Source organism: Drosophila takahashii, chromosome 2L (genome assembly GCF_030179915.1).
Source record: "Drosophila takahashii strain IR98-3 E-12201 chromosome 2L, DtakHiC1v2, whole genome shotgun sequence".
Lineage (NCBI taxonomy): Eukaryota > Metazoa > Arthropoda > Insecta > Diptera > Drosophilidae > Drosophila > Drosophila takahashii.
This window is the reverse complement of record NC_091678.1, coordinates 34645551-34664421: the sequence shown is the minus strand read 5'-3', so window position 1 is coordinate 34664421 and position 18871 is coordinate 34645551. Positions and strand designations below refer to the sequence as shown.

Below are 18871 nucleotides of genomic sequence, written 5' to 3'. Positions count from 1 at the left end.
TGTCTACAAGTACTATTCTTGTCTGTCCGAATTATTAGTTGGAAATAAATTGCCGTATTGGCCTTCGTGATTTGCATGAACATTTTGGCGCCCCCGGGTGGACATTTTGTGCCATAAAATTGGACACTTCGAGGAGTTTATATCTTTGGACACTTTCGTCGGACCCATTTCGTTGGAGCCATGTCGTTGGAGTCATTTTGGAAAATTTGGTTGGAGCCGATTTCTGGACGCCGGGCAATTAAATTTGGATTAAAAGCCCTCATCGCAAAAATTGGTTTGAGAGTGAGAATGCCTTATTACAAAAATAGTTGGCATCTAACAAACAAGGTAAAACCCTAATAAAATATATTTCATAAAGGCTGATGCACATTGCATAAGGCCACATATATATTACCGCTAATTCGCAAGTACCAGTAAAAAGGGTCACAAGAAAATAAGTACCGTATCGTTGGTAATCGTCTTCTCTTTGTCCCAGTTTCGTTTTGCTGTGGCTGCATACATAAGTGCATACAGTTATTTAAGCCCCTTGACCGCAGCTAAGCCCAGCTTATATACATCAAAAAAGTTGAGTGATTTGCATGGTAGCTTTTCACTCATTGTTTGCACTGCGCTCGTCTATTTGGAAGTCACTCTTATATTCGAGCCACATTGAGCCCTTTACATTGTGAATATGTAAGAACAGCTTTGCACAATAATTAAAAAAAAAAAAAAATTATTTTTGGATATCATTGCGCTTATTTAATTGGAGATCACTAATACGGAGTTCGATTGTTTTGAGTAATTTTGTTCAGAGTTACAGTAAAACATTTCAACAATTATAGCTTTGCTAAATAATTAAAATTTTGTTTGTAACTTTCTAAAAATGCCTAAACGTCGTGGAGCTTCTGACAGCAATACTTCTATTGTAGAAGCTGATTCAGAAAATATTTTGAGAAAATTGGATTCAGTTAAGAAGGATATAAATCGTTTAGCTAAAGCCGTGGAAAATAAAAAGATTTCGTTTAACTCTGAACAGTTGGATTGTCGTTTGAGTATTTTAGATACGTATATAGATCGCGTATTTCCGTTACAACTGCAAATTGAGGATGTCGATCCGGACTTGGCATCGCGATCTGAACTTGAAGATTTATGCGTGCTAACCAGAGAATTGTTATTATCAGTAAGCCAGCCCCGTCAAGCAATCTAAACGAATCAGTGTTTAATACAACTCTATCGAATACTAGACACCTTCCTCGAATGCAGTTGCCCAAGTTTGGTGGTAAATATTCTGAATTCAAAAACTTTATTGGATTATTTTCGAGCATAATTGATAGTGACCCATCCCTAAGCAACGTTGAAAAGTTTAATCATTTATTATGTTGCTTAGAAAGCGAAGCGTTAGGTACTGTAAAAGCCTATCCAAAGTCCACCTGCAAGCGCATTGCGGTCGCTTATTGATACAGTATGGGCAATATATGAGTCCTTGTTGTCCGTTGGCGACGAAAAGGTTATTGCAAACGCACTATTAATTCACATTGTCATGTCAAAGGTTGACGAAAAGACTCGCTCTAGGTGGGAAGAGAATTTAGATTACCAAAAAATCCCGTTATGGTCTGAGTGTGTTACTGCCCTTAATAAGCGTTTTCAGCATTTGTCGGCTGAAGAGGCTACAAGTGGACGCTCAATAGGTCGCAAAGGACAACAAGATACTAGAAACAAGCAATTTGGCAAAACTTCACTGGCAGTATCACAAACAATTAGAACCCCAGAAACAGCCAAATGTTCGTTCTGCAAGTCTAATGACCATTTTATCACGACATGTCCATCATTCTCAGCTGCTTCTGTCATGGCTCGTTTTAAATTTGCCAAAGGGGTCCCACTTTGCAACACTCAAACGTGTTGTCGTCGAATCATGCAAGCACCCTCGATGCACAGCAAGTTGTTTTGGCGACAGCAATTGTAGATATTAAAGGTGGCTCTTGTCAGATTCAGCCAGCCAGGGTACTTTTGGATTCAGGTTCCCAGGTCAATTTTATAACGGACGAGTTGGCGAGAAGTTTGCAGCTAAAACGGATTCAAAAAGAAATTAACTTGTTGGGAATTTGAAAATCAAGCTTATCTGCGCACCAAGTTGTGCAAACAACAATTAGTTCTCGCATTCAAAAGTATGAAATGGTTGCTGACTTCGTCGTTCTAAAATCTATCTCCTCTTATCACCCAGAAAAAGGCGTTTCAATTAAATCTATTAATATTCCTCCAAATATACAGCTTGCTGATCCAGCCTTTTATAAGCCACAAAAAGTAGATCTGCTGCTCGGAGCAGACGCGTTTTTTGATCTTTTAAAAGATGGCAAAATTAAACAAGAAAATACACTGACTTTGCAAAACACTGTTTTTGGTTGGGTGGTGTCAGGGCGGTGTAAATCAAACCAACCCCAAGGGACTGAAGCGTGTTCTTTGGTGAGCATAGTTGAGGAGTCTGGTCCACTTGAAGAACTAGTTAAACGATTCTGGGAGTTGGAACAAGTTCCAAATGTTTCGGGCGACAAACTATATACCCCAGAAGAAATGCTTTGTGAGAAAATCTTTCGAGAAACAATTGTTCGTTTACCCTCAGGTCGATTGCAAGTATCCTTACTATTTAAATCTAGCCCAACGTGTCTCGGATCATCGTTTGAGATGGCGAGAAGGCGGCTTTTATCGTTAGAGAGACGATTAACTAAAAATCCGAAGACGCAGTTAATGTTTAATCAATTCATGGAAGAGTATTTGGCTCTCGGACATATGACTGCAATCGAGGGTTCAATTCCGAAAGATTCGCATTGTTTTATACCCTACCAATGTGTAGAACGTCCACAAAGCACATCCACTAAGCTTAGAGTGGTATTTGATGCATCTTGCAAGACTACTTCTCAAGTATCGCTTAATGACCTTCTTATGGTAGGACCAACAATACAGCCATGCTTGTATTCCACTCTCCTCAGGTTTCGTTGTCGCAAATACGCACTTGTTGCAGACATAACTAAAATGTACCGTCAAGTGGAGGCTGACGAGGCGCAACGAATTTCCAATTAATTGTATGGAGAAGAGATGCTGCCAGCCCCTTAAAAACTTATCGCCTAAATACGGTTGCTTATGGAACAGCAAGTGCTCCATTTCTTGCAGTAAGATGCTTAAAGTATCTTAGCGAGACCCATTTGCAATCTCATCCTCAAGGTGCAAGATGTCTCGGCACGGACTTCTACGTCGATGATCTGCTCACCGGAGCGGACACAGAGCAGGGAATGGCTGTTCTTCGTCGCGAGCTAATTGAGATCCTGGAACCAGCGGGCTTTGTTTTGACAAAATGGGCTTCGAATTGCAAAACAGGTACAAGCGACAAATCGAATGCGGAAATTTTACAAGGAGATCGTCAAGATCTCAAGACTCTGGGGTTGACATGGAATCCACAGACTGACGTTTTCAAGTATGGCGTTAGGAAAGTTTCCACAGATCAGGTGGTTACAAAAAGATTGATCTTGTCCTTTATAGCCACACTTTTTGATCCTTTGGGATTGTTATGCCCAATAATAACTAGATCGAAAATATTTCTGCAAGAGGCTTGGCTTTTGAGTCTGAACTGGGATGACCCTGTGCCCCAAGACTTTGAAAGGAAGTGGAACCTGGTAAAAATGACTATGCATTCCTGGACAAATTGGTTATTCCAAGATTCGTTGGAGCACGCAAACAAGCATCGTGTCAAATTCATGGGTTTGCTGATGCTTCTACTCGGGCCTATGGGTGCTGCCTTTACGTTAGAGTGGTTGAGCCAAGTGGGGTGTCGGTGCAGTTGCTAACAGCAAAATCTTGGGTTGCACCTTTAAAAACAAAGACGGTGCACAGACTAGAGCTATGTGCAGCGCATTTGTTGGCAAAGCTTTGGGAAGAAGTTCGCACCATCATCACCTTTCCAGTCGATAGTGTTGTCCTGTGGTCCGATTCTGAAGTAGTTCTTCACTGGATACAAACTCATCCATCTCAGCTGGCTACATTTGTCTCTAATCGAATTGCTGATATACAAGACATTGTGTCATCAGCTGTTTGGCGGCATGTGCCAACCAAGGAAAATCTGGCTGATTTAGTCTCGCGAGGATGCTCTGTTGATGAGCTAAATACCTCATTTTGGTACAATGGTCCTAGCTTTTTACAGAAGGCCAATAAATTCTTATTTTCAGCTATCAGAAATAGACGCAGCACTAGAAACCAAAAAGGCACACGTTGCTCTCATCGCGGCCGATGTTGAAGTAAGCCCGATGTTAAATATTGTAGAAAGGTCATCGTCGTATCTGAAAGTAGTTCGCATTGTGGCTTATATGTATCGATTTATCCACCGAAGAAAAAAGATGTCTTGGAATTCAATTTGTCCTTCAGCGGACGAGCTTGGTACAGCGTTTCTTAAAGTAGTTGAAGCTATTCAAAAGACGGCATTTGCTGAAGAAATTGTAAAACTAGAAAAATCCGCTAATATTCGTGCTGGAATTCAAAAATTAAATCCTTTTCTATTAGTTGAACAGTCTGGAACGTCGTCATATTCTTTGTTGCGAGTATGTGGTCGTCTTCTACATGCCCCCCTTGCTCACAATGCTAAATTTCCCTTGTTAATGCCTAAAAATTGCAAATTTGTGACCCTATACTTGAGACACTTACATAGAACCAACTGTCACGCGGGTCCACGGTCGTTGGTTGGGCTTCTCAGACAAGTGATTTGGCTTATTAACGCACGTCATGGGTGCAGTACCATTGTACGGCAGTGCGTTCATTGTTTTCACTATAAACCAAAACTTCTATCACAGATAATGGGTAATTTACCAAGAGATCGATTGCATGGAAATAGACCCTTTGAAGTAAGTGGATCTCTTTGGGCCTGTTAAAGTCTCACTTGGAATTCGGGGAAAGCAGCCAATCAAGATGTACATAGCAGTGTTTGTCTGCTTTGCTTCCAAGGCTGTATATTTGGAAATTGTGAAAGATTTGACGTCTAATACATTTATTTTATGCTTATCCAGGTTTGTGGGTCGTCGTGGTCCTGTTGTCAAACTTTATTGCGACAACGCCACGAATTGTGTGGGAGCCGCTCATCGTAGACAGTGGCAGTCCCAACGAGGGAGAGGTTGTCACGCCAGCTCATCTGCATCGAATCAAACCATGCATCCATTTGCCTCTGAGATCTCCGCAAAGTTGGTCAATTTCAGCATTTTTCAAACTTTGAGGTCCTTTTGCTAAGAATCCTTGCGTCGGGGAACTCTTTGGAAAACGCAGTTTAACTTGGGAATTCGTAACAAATCCAAAAATATAGCATCCATCGAGGTAAATTTAAAAAGCACTAAAAATGCTGCACAGTGTAATTATGCTTTTTAGAGCAATTTAATGAATCCCTTTAAAATTACATATCACTATGGACGGCAGTCCATGTAGTGACGAAGCGCACCAGGAGAGTGTGCGAAGGCGACTACTATATATACACGAAGAAATGAAAATCTACTGTGATGGTCCGATCATAATGAGTAATACATCAATCGAAAGGTATTGCAAAAACTAAAAGGATTACAAACCAAGACTTTAAGAAAATCAATTGGCTTGGAAGAGAGAGCGGTGAAAGTGAAAAAGTGCAAATTTCGAAATTTGGAGCTGTTGGGGCCGGTGGGGATAAATGCCCCCTCGCAATGTTTTAGTTGTGTTTCCAACTAAATAAGTACGCTACCTAAAATTTATTCATTCGGCACGCTACAACAGAAAACTTTCGTGTAGATATTAAATATTTGCTAAAGCGGGCCGAACGAGTAAATTTTAGGTAGCGTACTTATTTAGTCGCATCTAAAATCATTTTTCGTCACAAAAGTTGATATCAGAACTTTTGTACGTTCAAGGTGCGATCGTCACTAGTTTTTTACCACGTTAAGAGGTGTTTTTATTTGATTGTTTTTTAGATTAAAATTAACTATTTTCACTTTTTTTTCACTTTTTCAAACAAATTTAAAAATGATGTGACCCTGCATCATATACTTGATAATACCAACATGCCAAATAAAGATAACTTTTGGTCATAATTTCGTTGTAAGTTAAGGTCACACTTTGCACGCGAATAAATATTAAGTTTAAACAATATTTGTCAAGAACCGTATTAATTAAAGGTTACGTATATTATAGGTATATTATTCATTTTTCGTGTTAATAATACTACCAACACGAATTTTTATTTTTTAACAACACTTAAAAATGGCTTAGGCCACTATCTGACGATCAAATTATTTTATTTCACAGAAAATGTTTAAAAATGTAAAAAACAATAATAGTTTTTTTTGTAATTTAATGTAACTTTTTGATAAATGTGATCAAATATTTTAATCGTCTTACCGTGGCTTTTCTCTATAATTTTGTTGAGTCCCACATTCATTCTTATTATTATTTGTAAAAATTTTGTGTAAAATAAATTAATATTATGATTATAGACATTATGATAATATATATAAAATTTTTATATATATAAGTTGTTGTTAAAAAATTATAATTGTAATTATAATTATAATTGTAATTGTAATTATAATCGTAGTGCCACAGAAATCACACTGCGCATAAGTGGCCTGACACACTAGTTTACAAAATAAAATCGACCTCACCCTAATCGAAGGCAACCTTAATTTTCCGGTAAAGTACATCTCCCTGATTAAGAAATGGACACTTATAATTTTTTGTATGGTGTCAATTTTTTTTTAAGTGTAAAAAACGTTTTTGGCCCTTTTTTATTTTTTATCTCGAGTTCTGGTAAACCGACTGAGGTCATCGATGACTCATTTTACAGGTAATATACTGCTTTTTAACTTTTTTATACACATCATTGAGTTTCAGTCATTAGTTTAGAAGCCACACCTTGTCAAAGTCTAAAAAAGAAGGTAAAATTCAAGTTTGGAAGGCATAAATCGGGTCATAAAAAATACACGCCTAAAAACCGAAATTAGTTTTATAGTTTATTCTTAAAGATTGATCTTTAACGAAGAAATTGAGCCATTGATCACGACAATCCGTCGGTAAATAGATTTTTGACAGATTTTTAATCGTATGTACCTAGGCTCAGCATTTTGGAGCAGAGGCCGTTAAACGAGATTTTAAATTTTTAGTGTTGGGCAACGTCAGAATTTTGTGCAAGTAGTTATGCATAACGTCAGTTTCTGTGCTATTAGTGCTGTGCAAGCTGAAAAGTATGCGATTGCAGTTACGAGGAAAACATTTAATGATTTGGCAAAAAGCTTGACATGGATAATAAAAGACAGTTTAATTGTTTAAATGATCCTAATGATTTTTGTTTTGTATGCGGTAAATACGTTAAGAAGAAACGTTCAGAAATTCTAGTTTTTAATAATAAAATGCGAGAATGGTACAAAGAATGTTTAATAATTATCTATCCCTACACCGCCGCCTGCAAAAAGGAACAGGATTTCAAGAACACAAAAACCAACTTCTCACTTTCCCGCTGGGTAGTCGGGACACAAACCCGACTAGCGTTCTCTCTTGTTTGTATTCTTAGTTATACCGCGGAACCTGTATGTAATGGGACATAAGTTTGTATGGGACAATTATCATGGAAAATTAGAAATGGTGCGCGGAAATTTTTTGCCGTGTACCTGTGTTATTAATGAAAAATAAGTTAAATATAAACAGAGCTCGCGCGGCCAATAACCCAATATTTTTAGTGGAAAAATTGAAACATCCATCACCAATCGACGGCACCTAACATTGTGACAGTGATCGTTGTTCAAAAATTAAATGGAAATCAATTAATGTAATAATCAATTTAAACCCGGAAATATATCAAAGATGGACCGAAAAATTTATTAATAGCCCAAAATAAACCCAAACAAGCAAAGTGAAAAAACACACAAAAAAAAAAAAAGAAAGGAAGTTGACTTCGGCCAGCCGAAGTTTATATACCCTTGCAGATATGCCTACTTAAAATGTTGTTTTACATAGTCAAAAATCAAAACGCCTACTTTCTACAAAGTTACAATGGTTTTTCTATTATTTTTTTGATTATTCCTATGGGAGCTATAAGATATAGTGGTCCGATCCGGCTCGCTCCGACATATGTACTACCTGCAATAGAAAGAAGACTTTCGGAAAAGTTTCACCGCAATAGCTTTAGAACTGAGGGACTAGTTCGCATAGAAACGGACAGACGGACAGAAGGACAGACGAACAGACGGACATGGCTAGATGGACTTGGGTATTGATGCTGATCAAGAATATATATACTTTATGTGGTCGGAAACGTCTCCTTCACAGCGTTGCAAAAATCTGACTGAAATTATAATACCATTTTCAAGGGTATATAAACAATAAAAAGGGGACTAATAAAATAATTGTTGTCTTTTAATAATCTTTATTTCAGCGTTACAAAGGTTAGTACCACAGATATTTTCGCCATTAATAACTATACGCCTCCGGATGCTATCTATCTTCAACACAAATTCTGCATTTCAGTGACACTTGAAATGTTTCTAATCTTTACCAGTGGTAAATGATGTGAAGTGTTCATTAAATGGTTGTTTAACTTAATCAAAATATTACATTTATTTTAGCCAGGCCGATTGAGACTTCTTTGGTACCAGAAGTGTTGCGCCTGCGTTTGTCATATGGTCATTTCCAGGGTGACGGACGCGACATTTTTTTTTTAAATATATTTTATTTTTTCTTCTCATAGATACCCAACATAAAAGTTTTATGATCAGACAGGTGAACAGAGGGTAAATGATCGGCCATTGCAAACCAGGCATAACTTCTGGAGAAATCGCGCAAATTTTTTAAAAAGTATATTTTGCTTGCGGCGCATAGCACTTATTCTTTACATTTTCTTAAGTACTTGTATTGCGGTTAGGATTATAAAATGCGTGCATTATTGGTGTAGCCTTTTATACAATTTCCTTTAAAAATATAAAAATTAAAGGTTTTATAACGGCTAAGACCGTAAAAAAGGTTGAAATAGATAGTCCCCCTTGGACCGCGTTTTCTTCAGATTCACCTAAATGTTATGTATGTCTTGGTCATCCATGGTCACTCCAGTTCTTAAGGAATTACTGCCCACCGAGGATATTTAATTTGCTGTTGTGGGGTCTGGCCTGCTATAAAAACAATTTAACATTTTTGTCGAATTTTTTGAACGCTTATTATTTTGACAACAAACGAAAAGCAAAATGTCACACAACACCTCGAAATCCTAGAAAATGATACTTTGTTTTTATAGCAAAACACGCAACTTTGAAATGCAATTACAAGAGAACCATGCATTTCCGCCGATAATTTTCTGCATTTAAGGGGTTATATACCTTTTTTTTTTAAAAAAAAACGAATATTTTTTTTTGCTGAATCTTAAAGTAATATCCCTTAGAGAACATTTTCCCAAATTTGCATAGAGATCTGTGTTACCGCCCCAGCACATTTTGAATTCCGATCAATTTAATTAGATATATCGGCTGGATCAAATATTAATCAATATATCTGGCCGACAACTAGGGATGTCAAATATTTTAAAAATATCGTATCGCTGATATATTTTCTTTAAGAAAAATATCAATATGATATATAATATATCGCCAAAAAAACATCGATATATCAGATACTTTTGATATTTTTTTTTTCAGTTGAATTTCAAAATTTTAACCGCGTAAATAAGCTAACAACAAAGACTTTTGCCCTAAAATTAATGTAAAAGCACTAGAAAAGTATAAACAATATAATACGTTTTATGAAATTTCTTATTTTATTAGCTCCACACATAAAAGTTTTTGTTTTTCAAGTGGGATAACATTTTTGATGTATTCCCACATGTTTTAATAGTTTTAAAACAAAGTTTGCACCTAGTTTTTTGTTATTAAATTCACCGAAATAAATTTTAACACGCTTCATTTTTTTGTGCACAGATGAGAGAAAGATATGCAAATATCAAATAATATCGAAAAATAAAATATCGATATTGTGATATTTGGCTAAATAAATATCACGATATAAATATATTTTTTTTTGCAAAAAATATCGATATATTGATATTTTGATATATTTTTGACATCCCTACCGACAACCCAACGGCCACACTGTTGCAGTGCGATCCTCAAGAGGAGAGGAAGATTTTTTAAAGCTCTTGATTTACTATTAATTTGTGACTTGATTTAACCAATAAAAATACATCGAAGTACAAACAACCGCTGTTGAAAGCTTCTATTAAAGGGTCGGCTGTAACATTCTTTAAAAAATCTTGTTATTCGCGTCAGAACGATTAAGTTCCGCGTGTGCAAAGAAACACCCTAAGTGGCTGCGTCTGAACAATAAAGTTCCGTAGTATTAATGTTAAAAAACAATTTAGTTTTAATCGCGGGTTATCTAATAATTAGTGTTCAGCTGCGTCTATTAGAACAAGAAAGTTCCGCAGTCCCGTACACTAACTTTACATTTACCGCAAACCTCAAATTAACTGCGTCATTTACGATAAGTGAGTACACACCAAGCGCAGACAGAAGCAGGCAAATAAATTTTGCGAAGACGCTCTGCGTATTGGTGTTAGTGATTTGTGACAAAACCAACAAGAACAAAACTAAAATCTGATTACACGGTTTGCCTCTCTGCCAAATAAGGCTGTGAGTAGGGGTATAGCTTGCTGAAGCAAATAAATTTTCCCCCAACGGGCAGAGAAGCTTACAACCGAAATCAAATTGGCGAATACGTAAAAATGGTTCCACGCGGAGATGATAATTCAACGTGCGGTTCTTGCAAAAAAGATGCAACCGGAAAAGACATAATATGGGTTCAATGTAATAATTGCAAAACTTGGTACCATTTCTCTTGTGTGCGTGAGGAAAGTGATCATAACATTAAAGGCTAGGCCTGCCCTCCTTGCGAAAAGATTGATACAACACAGCAAGGCGCCGCCGCGCAGGGATTGGAAAATGCTCCATTACCTCTCGAAAAGGACAAGCTGGACTCTACGCAGACTAATAGAAAACCCCTACCCAATGCTTTACAGCAAATAAATGTAGCCGAAGTTGAGCTTCCGAAAATGAGTCTACAAGAAACACCCGGTATAAATATATCAACTAATATCACTAGTTTACAAAATAATATTCTTGGTGTGCTCCCCAGCAATTGATGGCAAATTCTGTTGGTGTTGGACCCCTAGATCACAAAAATAGCACTTATTTTTTTTTCGATGGCACAGTTTTTTTTTAAAGATTTGTTAAAGTTCGAAATGTTAAATTTCGGACTTTTTTCGAATTTCTTCTTATATCTTGGCAGATATCCACTCGATTGGGCCAGTTTTAGTTTTATTTTAAAGTCAATAGATCAGAGTTTAACTTTGCCATACAGATCAATATGATTGGATAAGTAATGGCAGCGCAGAAGCTCGACAAAGATGAGAAATGTATATTTTGGTCGACTGTAAGTCGGCTGTATATATCGTAAAAACTCGAAATAAATCCGTTGAAAAATCATAATGGGTACAAACTTAAAGTTTACATCCTACCGAATAAAACAAGCCGGATATGGCCCAAATCTAAGGAAAACTGGATTTATGGGGGACTTTTAAAGTTATGATTTTTCTACTTTTTTCGGTTGACAGAGTCCAAATTTAAGATTTATCATAGGCGGCGAAATGTAAACAAAAATGAGTGGTGACGGCAGGTTGACGCTTTCCTGGACGAAGGCTCTTCGGTCACACTCATAGACGAATCCTTCTTTAAGCGTTTAAACATACGTGGCACCCCCGATCCGATCTGTATGCAGTGGACCAATCAAACCACCAGAAAGGAGAGCAATTCCGTACGCTTCAATATTCGAGTCGCCGGAGCTGGCGCAACCAAAACATATTGGCTAAATAATGTTCACACGGTGAAAAACCTAGGCTTGCCAAAACGGACGGTCAACGTACAAGAATTGCGCATCAAGTTTCCACATCTAGATGGAATACCCCTACAATCTTATTGGAATGCCGAACCAATGATTCTCATTGGAAACAACAACTGGAAGCTCGCTGTGCCACGAAAGGTCAAGGAAGGAAAATGGAATGACCCCATTGCGTCCAAGTGTATACTCGGTTGGGGACTACAAGGCTCCACAAGCCCCAAAACTGTCTTTTCCATGCACCATTGCCAGTGCAACTGGGACAAGATTGAAAAGAGCGTTAGAGAGAGTTTTTGTGTTGAATCTGTTACACCAAAGACGTTTCGTTCTGTGGATGACGAGAAGGCCCTGGAAATACTGGACAAAACTTGTTCAAAAAGTGAAGGCCATTACCAAGTAGGACTTCTTTGGCGCAACAATAATCCAATTCTTCCGGAGAGCTACAACAACGCAGTAAAACGGCTAAACTGTCTAAAGGCTAAGATAAACCGAGAACCTGAACTCTTTGACAAAATTGAGGTGCAGATAAATAATCTACTCAAAAAAGGGTATGCAAACGAACTGTCCAGTGCCGAACTTGTGGAACAACCTGAACGCGTGTGGTACCTTCCAATATTTATAACCCACAATCCGAATAAGCCTCAAAAAGTCCGACTCGTCTGGGATGCGGCTGCGAAATCTCATGGAAGTTTACTCAACGATTTTATGTATACCGGGCCCGATTTACTACATCCACTCACCGAAGTATTAATGGCGTTTCGAGTTGGTAAAATAGCTGTTTGTGGCGACATTGCTGAAATGTTCCACCAAATTCGAATCCTGGAAGCAGATGCGCACGCTCAACGTTTCGTGTGGTACAACAAGGAAACACAGGCAATCAGAACCTTCGTAATGAGATCTATGACATTCGGAATATCCTGTGCGCCATGTATTGCTCATTATGTTCGCGACAAGAACGCGGAAGAATACAAGTTGCAAAGCCCGCGTGCATTTGAAGCCATTACCAAGGCACACTACGTCGACGACTACATAGATAGCCTAGCCAACGAGACATACACGCGGCTGGAGGCTTCCATATTAGGAACTGGGCTTCTAATTCACCCGAAGTCTTGAAACATTTACAGGGTGATTCGCTCGTTCTACAACCGCCAATGGAATTCGGAGATCCAGAAAAAGTACTCGGTATGTTTTGGGAACCAGCAACTGACATGTTTAAATATGTTTTTAGATTTGCACGAATGAAAAGAAACGTCCTTTCCGAAGAAGCCTTGCCAACCAAACGCGAGGTACTGCAAGTGTTGAAGTCCATATTCGATCCCTTAGGATTCCTATCCTGCTATACTATAGGCCTTAAAATGCTTCTTCAGGAAATTTGGCGTACAGGCATTGGCTGGGACGACATCTTACCAGGACCTCAGCTGGCATTTTGGACGAAATGGAAAGACCTGCTACCCCAAGCTACAACTATTCAAGTACCGCGTCATTACTCACCCTTACTTCATATGGCGGAGTTCATGGAACTACATTCTTTCGTGGACGCCAGCGAGTACGGATATGCCGCCGTGTGTTTCTTTCGGATAGGAAAAGGGAACGATATCACTGTCTCACTGGTCGCAGCAAAAAGCAAAGTGGCCCCCCTCAAACCACTTTCCATACCACGCATGGAGCTACTTGCTGCTGTAATCGGTGCACGCTTATCCTACAAAGCGCGGAGTACTCGCAACATAAGCGTCGATCAACATACTTATTGGACTGACTCAAGGACAGTACTTTCCTGGCTGACGATGGACCCACGTAATTTTCACGCTTTTGTAATGCACCGCGTAGGAGAAATTCTGGAGACCACAAGCGCTAGTCAGTGGCATTGGGTACCAACGAAGCTTAACGTAGCAGACATGGCGACAAAGTTTATCAACAAACCAAACTCACAAGAATGGATAAACGGCATATCATTTCTTCAGCACTCAAAGGACCAATGGCCGGAACAGCCCACTTTATGCCCATCTTATGAAGTCAACACTGACGAGATTCGAAAAACGGTCTTGGTAATTAGAAAGCAAAGCATAGGAGCGATACCATTAAACGTTGAACGATTTTCCGATTGGAAGCGCTTGTACCGAGCAACGGCTACCTTTCTGTTATATCTGGCCTTTCTTCGAGCTAGATGCACAGCGGGAAAAATCCAAAAAGTGCTTATGCTCGAACAACTGACGTCGGCCAAAAATCTACTGTACAAGACAGCACAACAAGACGCCTTCAAATCGGAACTTGAGACTCTTCAATCGGACGGATTCTTAAATAGACCCAGCGCATTGATCGGACAGAACATTTACATAGATAGTGATGGAATAATGCGTACTCAAGGTCGTTCAGACACCATAAATCAAAGACGAGACCAAATTGTCTTGCCAAAGCGTCACCACATCCCTCATCTAATAATAAAGGAATTTCACGAAACAAACCATCACATGCTGCACGAGGGAAGTATTAATCTTATCCGAACCGTATATTTTATTCCCCAGTTACGTGTTGTCTACAAATCCGTACGGAAAGCGTGCCAAAGATGCAAGAATAACTCGGCGATCCCGGATCCACCTCAGATGGCACCACTACCACCAGCTAGAATCGCTAGCTTCGAGAGGCCCTTTACGTACACTGGAGTGGATTTCTTCGGTCCAATTCTTGTTAACGTGGGCCGACACAAGGAAAAACGTTGGGGTGTAATTTTTACATGCCTCACTTTGCGCGCAGTTCATATAGAGATAGCCCACAGTCTTGACACTAGCTCTTGCGTAATGTGCCTGGCAAACTTTATGTCGCGACGCGGGACGCCCAAGGAACTATTTTCCGACAATGGAACTAATTTTAAAGCAACTGAAAAGATCGTCAAAGAGGAGCTCAAAAATGTTGAGTTTGACAAGCTCGTGGTAAAATATGACAAAATCAAATGGCGCTTCAATCCACCTGCCGCCCCACACATGGGCGGGGCATGGGAACGTTTAATTCGATCGATTAAAATGGTACTCAAATCAATTTCTCCGAACGCCAATTACAACGACGAAAGTCTCAAAAACGCTCTTATAAGTGCAGAGTACGTTATAAACTCCCGCCCACTGACCTTCGTTTCCTTGGAGGCAGAAGACGATGACGCTCTTACCCCCAACCATTTATTGTTAGGATCCGCAGACGGCTTTAAGCCCCCAGTAACAAAGGAGTCAAACCCAAGACAACGTTGGTGCCAGGCAAACGAACTAGCCGATCTATTCTGGAGGAGATGGGTGAAGGAATACATGCCAATAATCACCAGGCGATCCAAATGGTTTCCCAAACGACGTCCTCTGGCTATTAACGACGTCGTAATCGTAGTGGACGAAAATCTGCCCAGGAACCTTTGGCCCAAAGGACGAATTACAGATGTCGTCACAGCCAAGGATGGCCAAGTGAGATCCGCTACTATTAAGACTCAGCATGGTATAATGGTACGGCCAACAACCAAAATAGCTGTACTGGACGTTGCTCTAAAGTAAATGTAAACACCCCATAGCTGTTTACGTGGGGGGGAATGTTACCGCCCCAGCACATTTTGAATTCCGATCAATTTAATTAGATATATCGGCTGGATCAAATATTAATCGATATATCTGGCCGACAACCCAACGGCCACACTGTTGCAGTGCGATCCTCAAGAGGAGAGGAAGATTTTTTAAAGCTCTTGATTTACTATTAATTTGTGACTTGATTTAACCAATAAAAATACATCGAAGTACAAACAACCGCTGTTGAAAGCTTCTATTAAAGGGTCGGCTGTAACAATCTGAATAATAGTTCTATAGGAAAACAGCGTGTTGTCTGCTCGACTTCAATAGTTGCATATACTAAACGTAAAACTTTTAATGCGACTATCTCAAAGTCGTGTTTTTCCAAAAGGGCCTTCGCTGTGACCACGATTGCACAAGAACTATTTGATCGATCTTCCTTAATTTTTTTTTTAATTATTCGTAATGATTGTGCCGAGCTCGTGAACGATTCAGTTTTTAAGCGCCGATTTTAATTTCGCAGATCGGAATTTTTTTATCAAATTTTTAGAACTCGAAAAATCAACTTTTTGGAAAATTTGTTACTGTATGCAGAAAAAACCAAATATTCTTGAAAATAATAGTTCACGAACTGGAAATAATACTAGGGGAGAGGTCTGTAGGTTGGTACACCTATTGTTTTTAATCTGCCATTTCGACATTGTAAAGTAGTTTTATAGCTGGGATGAAAACTGTCATTCCAGGGTCTCTTTACAGAAAATATTTCTATCTTTAAGACAGACAGGATAACGGACGACGACTGTGTCGGGTCATAGAGGGTGGGGGGGGGGGGGGGGGAGGAGAGGAAAGTAAAGGTCCGTGCAGGCAGGAGCCGACCCCGTCAGCCGTGGGTCGGTTTCCAGCCCTAAAGACGAAACTGCGGGAAAATCCGATACCGTCACCCGGATATCGAATTCACAGCCCGAAAATTGGAGAAAACAGGCCCCGTCACCCGGTAGCGCGTTTTCCAATCTCGGCGTGGGGAAACCTTCCGGAGAGGGGAGGCCGGCCCCGTCACCCGTGGGCCAGTTTCCCCGATCCGAAGGCGAAGGCAAAAACACTGCCCGGGTTGCCGGAGGAAAGAGGGGCTCCGTCAGCCGTGAGTCCTCTTTCCCCTTTTGTCCCGGTAGCGTAGGGCACTATTCCCGAACACTCCCGACTTCTCATTAACACGCTGTTGTCCTTTTTCATTGTCACACTTTATTTTTAACACTATCCCTAACCTATCCGCCACACATGTCCTCCCACTGTTTGGGATTTTGGGCCCTCGGCCAGCTTACCCCCTCTACTCCTCCTGCATCCTCTGGGCAGCGGCGGCGATTGATTAGTCCAAATTCCTGTCCAAGTTCCTGTTGTTCACGACCGAAAACGTCCGGCTCCTTTGCCGGCTCTCGAGAGACTGTCTCGATCCGCAAATCGCTAAGCTTCGGCTGCCGTCCTCTGCTCACGATCGTGTCGGCTGCTGCGCTGTCGTCGTTCCGGGCAGAGGACCCCTTCGTGTTCAGCTTCGGCTTCGTTTCAGCTTTTCCTGTGCTTCAGCTTCGCCTGCGTTTTAGCTTCGCCTGCGTTTCAGCTGCGGCTGCGGTCGGCTGCGGCTGCGTCTCGGCTGCGGCTGCGTTTTCGGCTGCGGCTGTGTCTCGGCTGCGGCTGCGTTTTCCTCTCTCCTTTCCTCTCCCGCCCGGTGTGCGTGTGGTTTTTCCCTAGGTGTTAGTGCCCTCCGTGGGTCTTTGCGTTGTCTCTTATTCTATTCTTATTTATCTTATCTCTACACTTATTTCTATAAAAATGTGGGGTATTCCTCACAACATTCACTTATGAAACTTTACGCATTTGGTATTGATCGAAAGGTTAGTCTATTAGCTTAATAAAAAACAAAAAAAAAATTTTTTTCCTTAGGGAAAACTGAAAAAGTATTTTTTTTTGAAAAGCCCCAAAAACGACATTTTAAAAAAGAGGTCTGTAAGTTGAGACACTTTTAAAAGTCAATAATACTCACACAAAAAGTATTCCAAACTATAAGGAACTATTTAATTATGTTAATTTAATCAATTTTAGTTTGTCCTAAATTATTTCCAAATAACAATTAAAATCAAAAGGCTCTTTAAACATTCACTTTTCCCCTAATATCAAAGAAATGTACTAGGCAGAAAGGCCTTTTTGTATGAAAAACGGGTGTCTCAACTTACACGCTCAAAGTGTCCCAACTTACACAGAATGGGATGTTTCGGGAAAAAATTAATAGCTTTTTTTCTGACTGTCACATTAAGCTGAATCTTTTTTTAATTTGTTAACAGTTAATATACCCTTGTTTTAAATCTCTTACCAAGTTAATTTAAGGACGTTATTAATTTTAAATGGAATTTTGAAAAAAGTAGACAAATACTTTTTTGGTGAAAAATGGTACACGACTTTCACAGCTTAAATCTGGCTAGAGCTTGGCTTATAATGTTTTCCCCTAAAGTTTTGTCACTAAAAAGGACTACAAAAAAAAAATAAACACAATTTTTTTAGTGGATAAGTTTTGAGAAAATTTAGTGTCTCAACTTACAGACCGTCTAAACCTACAAACCTCTCCCCTATACTAAAAAAATTTGGTTTTTTGAATTCAGTTGACCTGCTGGACTTCCCTCCTGGTCACCGCAAGCCGCAGGTGTGTAGCAATTATTGGTAATACTCTAGTTTACGGTCCCCACCCCCAAAATTCGCAAAAAAATTATCCTCGACGGACCGCGGATTCTTAAGAATTTACATGAAGAAATATAGGCGCGGACTGCCATGGTTCTCTTGTAATCGAATTTTAAAGTTACGTGCTTTGCTAAAAAAATACAGTTGGCTTTTCTACGAATTGCTATAAAAAACATACAGGATTTCCATAAGTTGTCAAAATAATTGGCCTTCTGAAAAATTCGACAAAATTGTCTATTGGTTTTTATAGGGGCCAGACCCCACAGCCGCGAACTAAATATCCTCCGTGGACAGCGATTCCTTAAGAATTTATTGACCATGGAGGACCAATATAAAACTTTTAAGAAAGATCTGAAAAAATCGCGGTCCAACGAGGATCATTACAGTTTACCTATTTTGTGGTCTTATATATTATATTTTAACCTTTTTCCCTGTCTTAAGAAAATTGTTGAAAAGGCTACACCAATAATGCACGTATTTTATAATCCTCACCGCAATACAAGAACTTAAGAGAATTGAAAGAAGAAGTGCATTGCGCCGCAGGCGAAAAATATTTTTAAAAAAATCGCGCGATTATTTCAAAAATATTTTTTGCTAGAGGCGCATTTTTTGCAATACCGCGATTTCTTAAACTTTACTTTTATAAGTTACGCATATGTTGGTCATCCATAGTCATTTGAATTCTTAAGGAATAGCGGTCCACCGAGGAT

At 39.4% G+C, this 18871-nt stretch overlaps 2 protein-coding genes across 2 annotated transcripts; both read left to right on the top strand.

Annotated features, from left to right (window-relative positions):
- Nucleotides 1-11778: 11778 nt before the first annotated feature.
- LOC138914888 (uncharacterized) lies at nt 11779-13014 on the top strand. Its single transcript, XM_070219590.1, has one exon. It carries the CDS (start codon nt 11779-11781, stop codon nt 13012-13014), a length of 1236 nt encoding a protein of 411 aa, XP_070075691.1.
- Nucleotides 13015-13139: 125 nt separating this feature from the next.
- On the top strand, nt 13140-15428 carry LOC138914887 (uncharacterized). The gene has a single exon (XM_070219589.1). It carries the CDS (start codon nt 13140-13142, stop codon nt 15426-15428), a length of 2289 nt encoding a protein of 762 aa, XP_070075690.1.
- Nucleotides 15429-18871: the final 3443 nt, after the last annotated feature.

What these genes read in the sequence shown, in the direction of transcription:
- LOC138914888 (XM_070219590.1), top strand. Translation starts at nt 11,779, where the DNA reads ATGCAGTGGACCAATCAAACCACCAGAAAGGAGAGCAATTCCGTACGC.
- LOC138914887 (XM_070219589.1), top strand. Translation starts at nt 13,140, where the DNA reads ATGAAAAGAAACGTCCTTTCCGAAGAAGCCTTGCCAACCAAACGCGAG.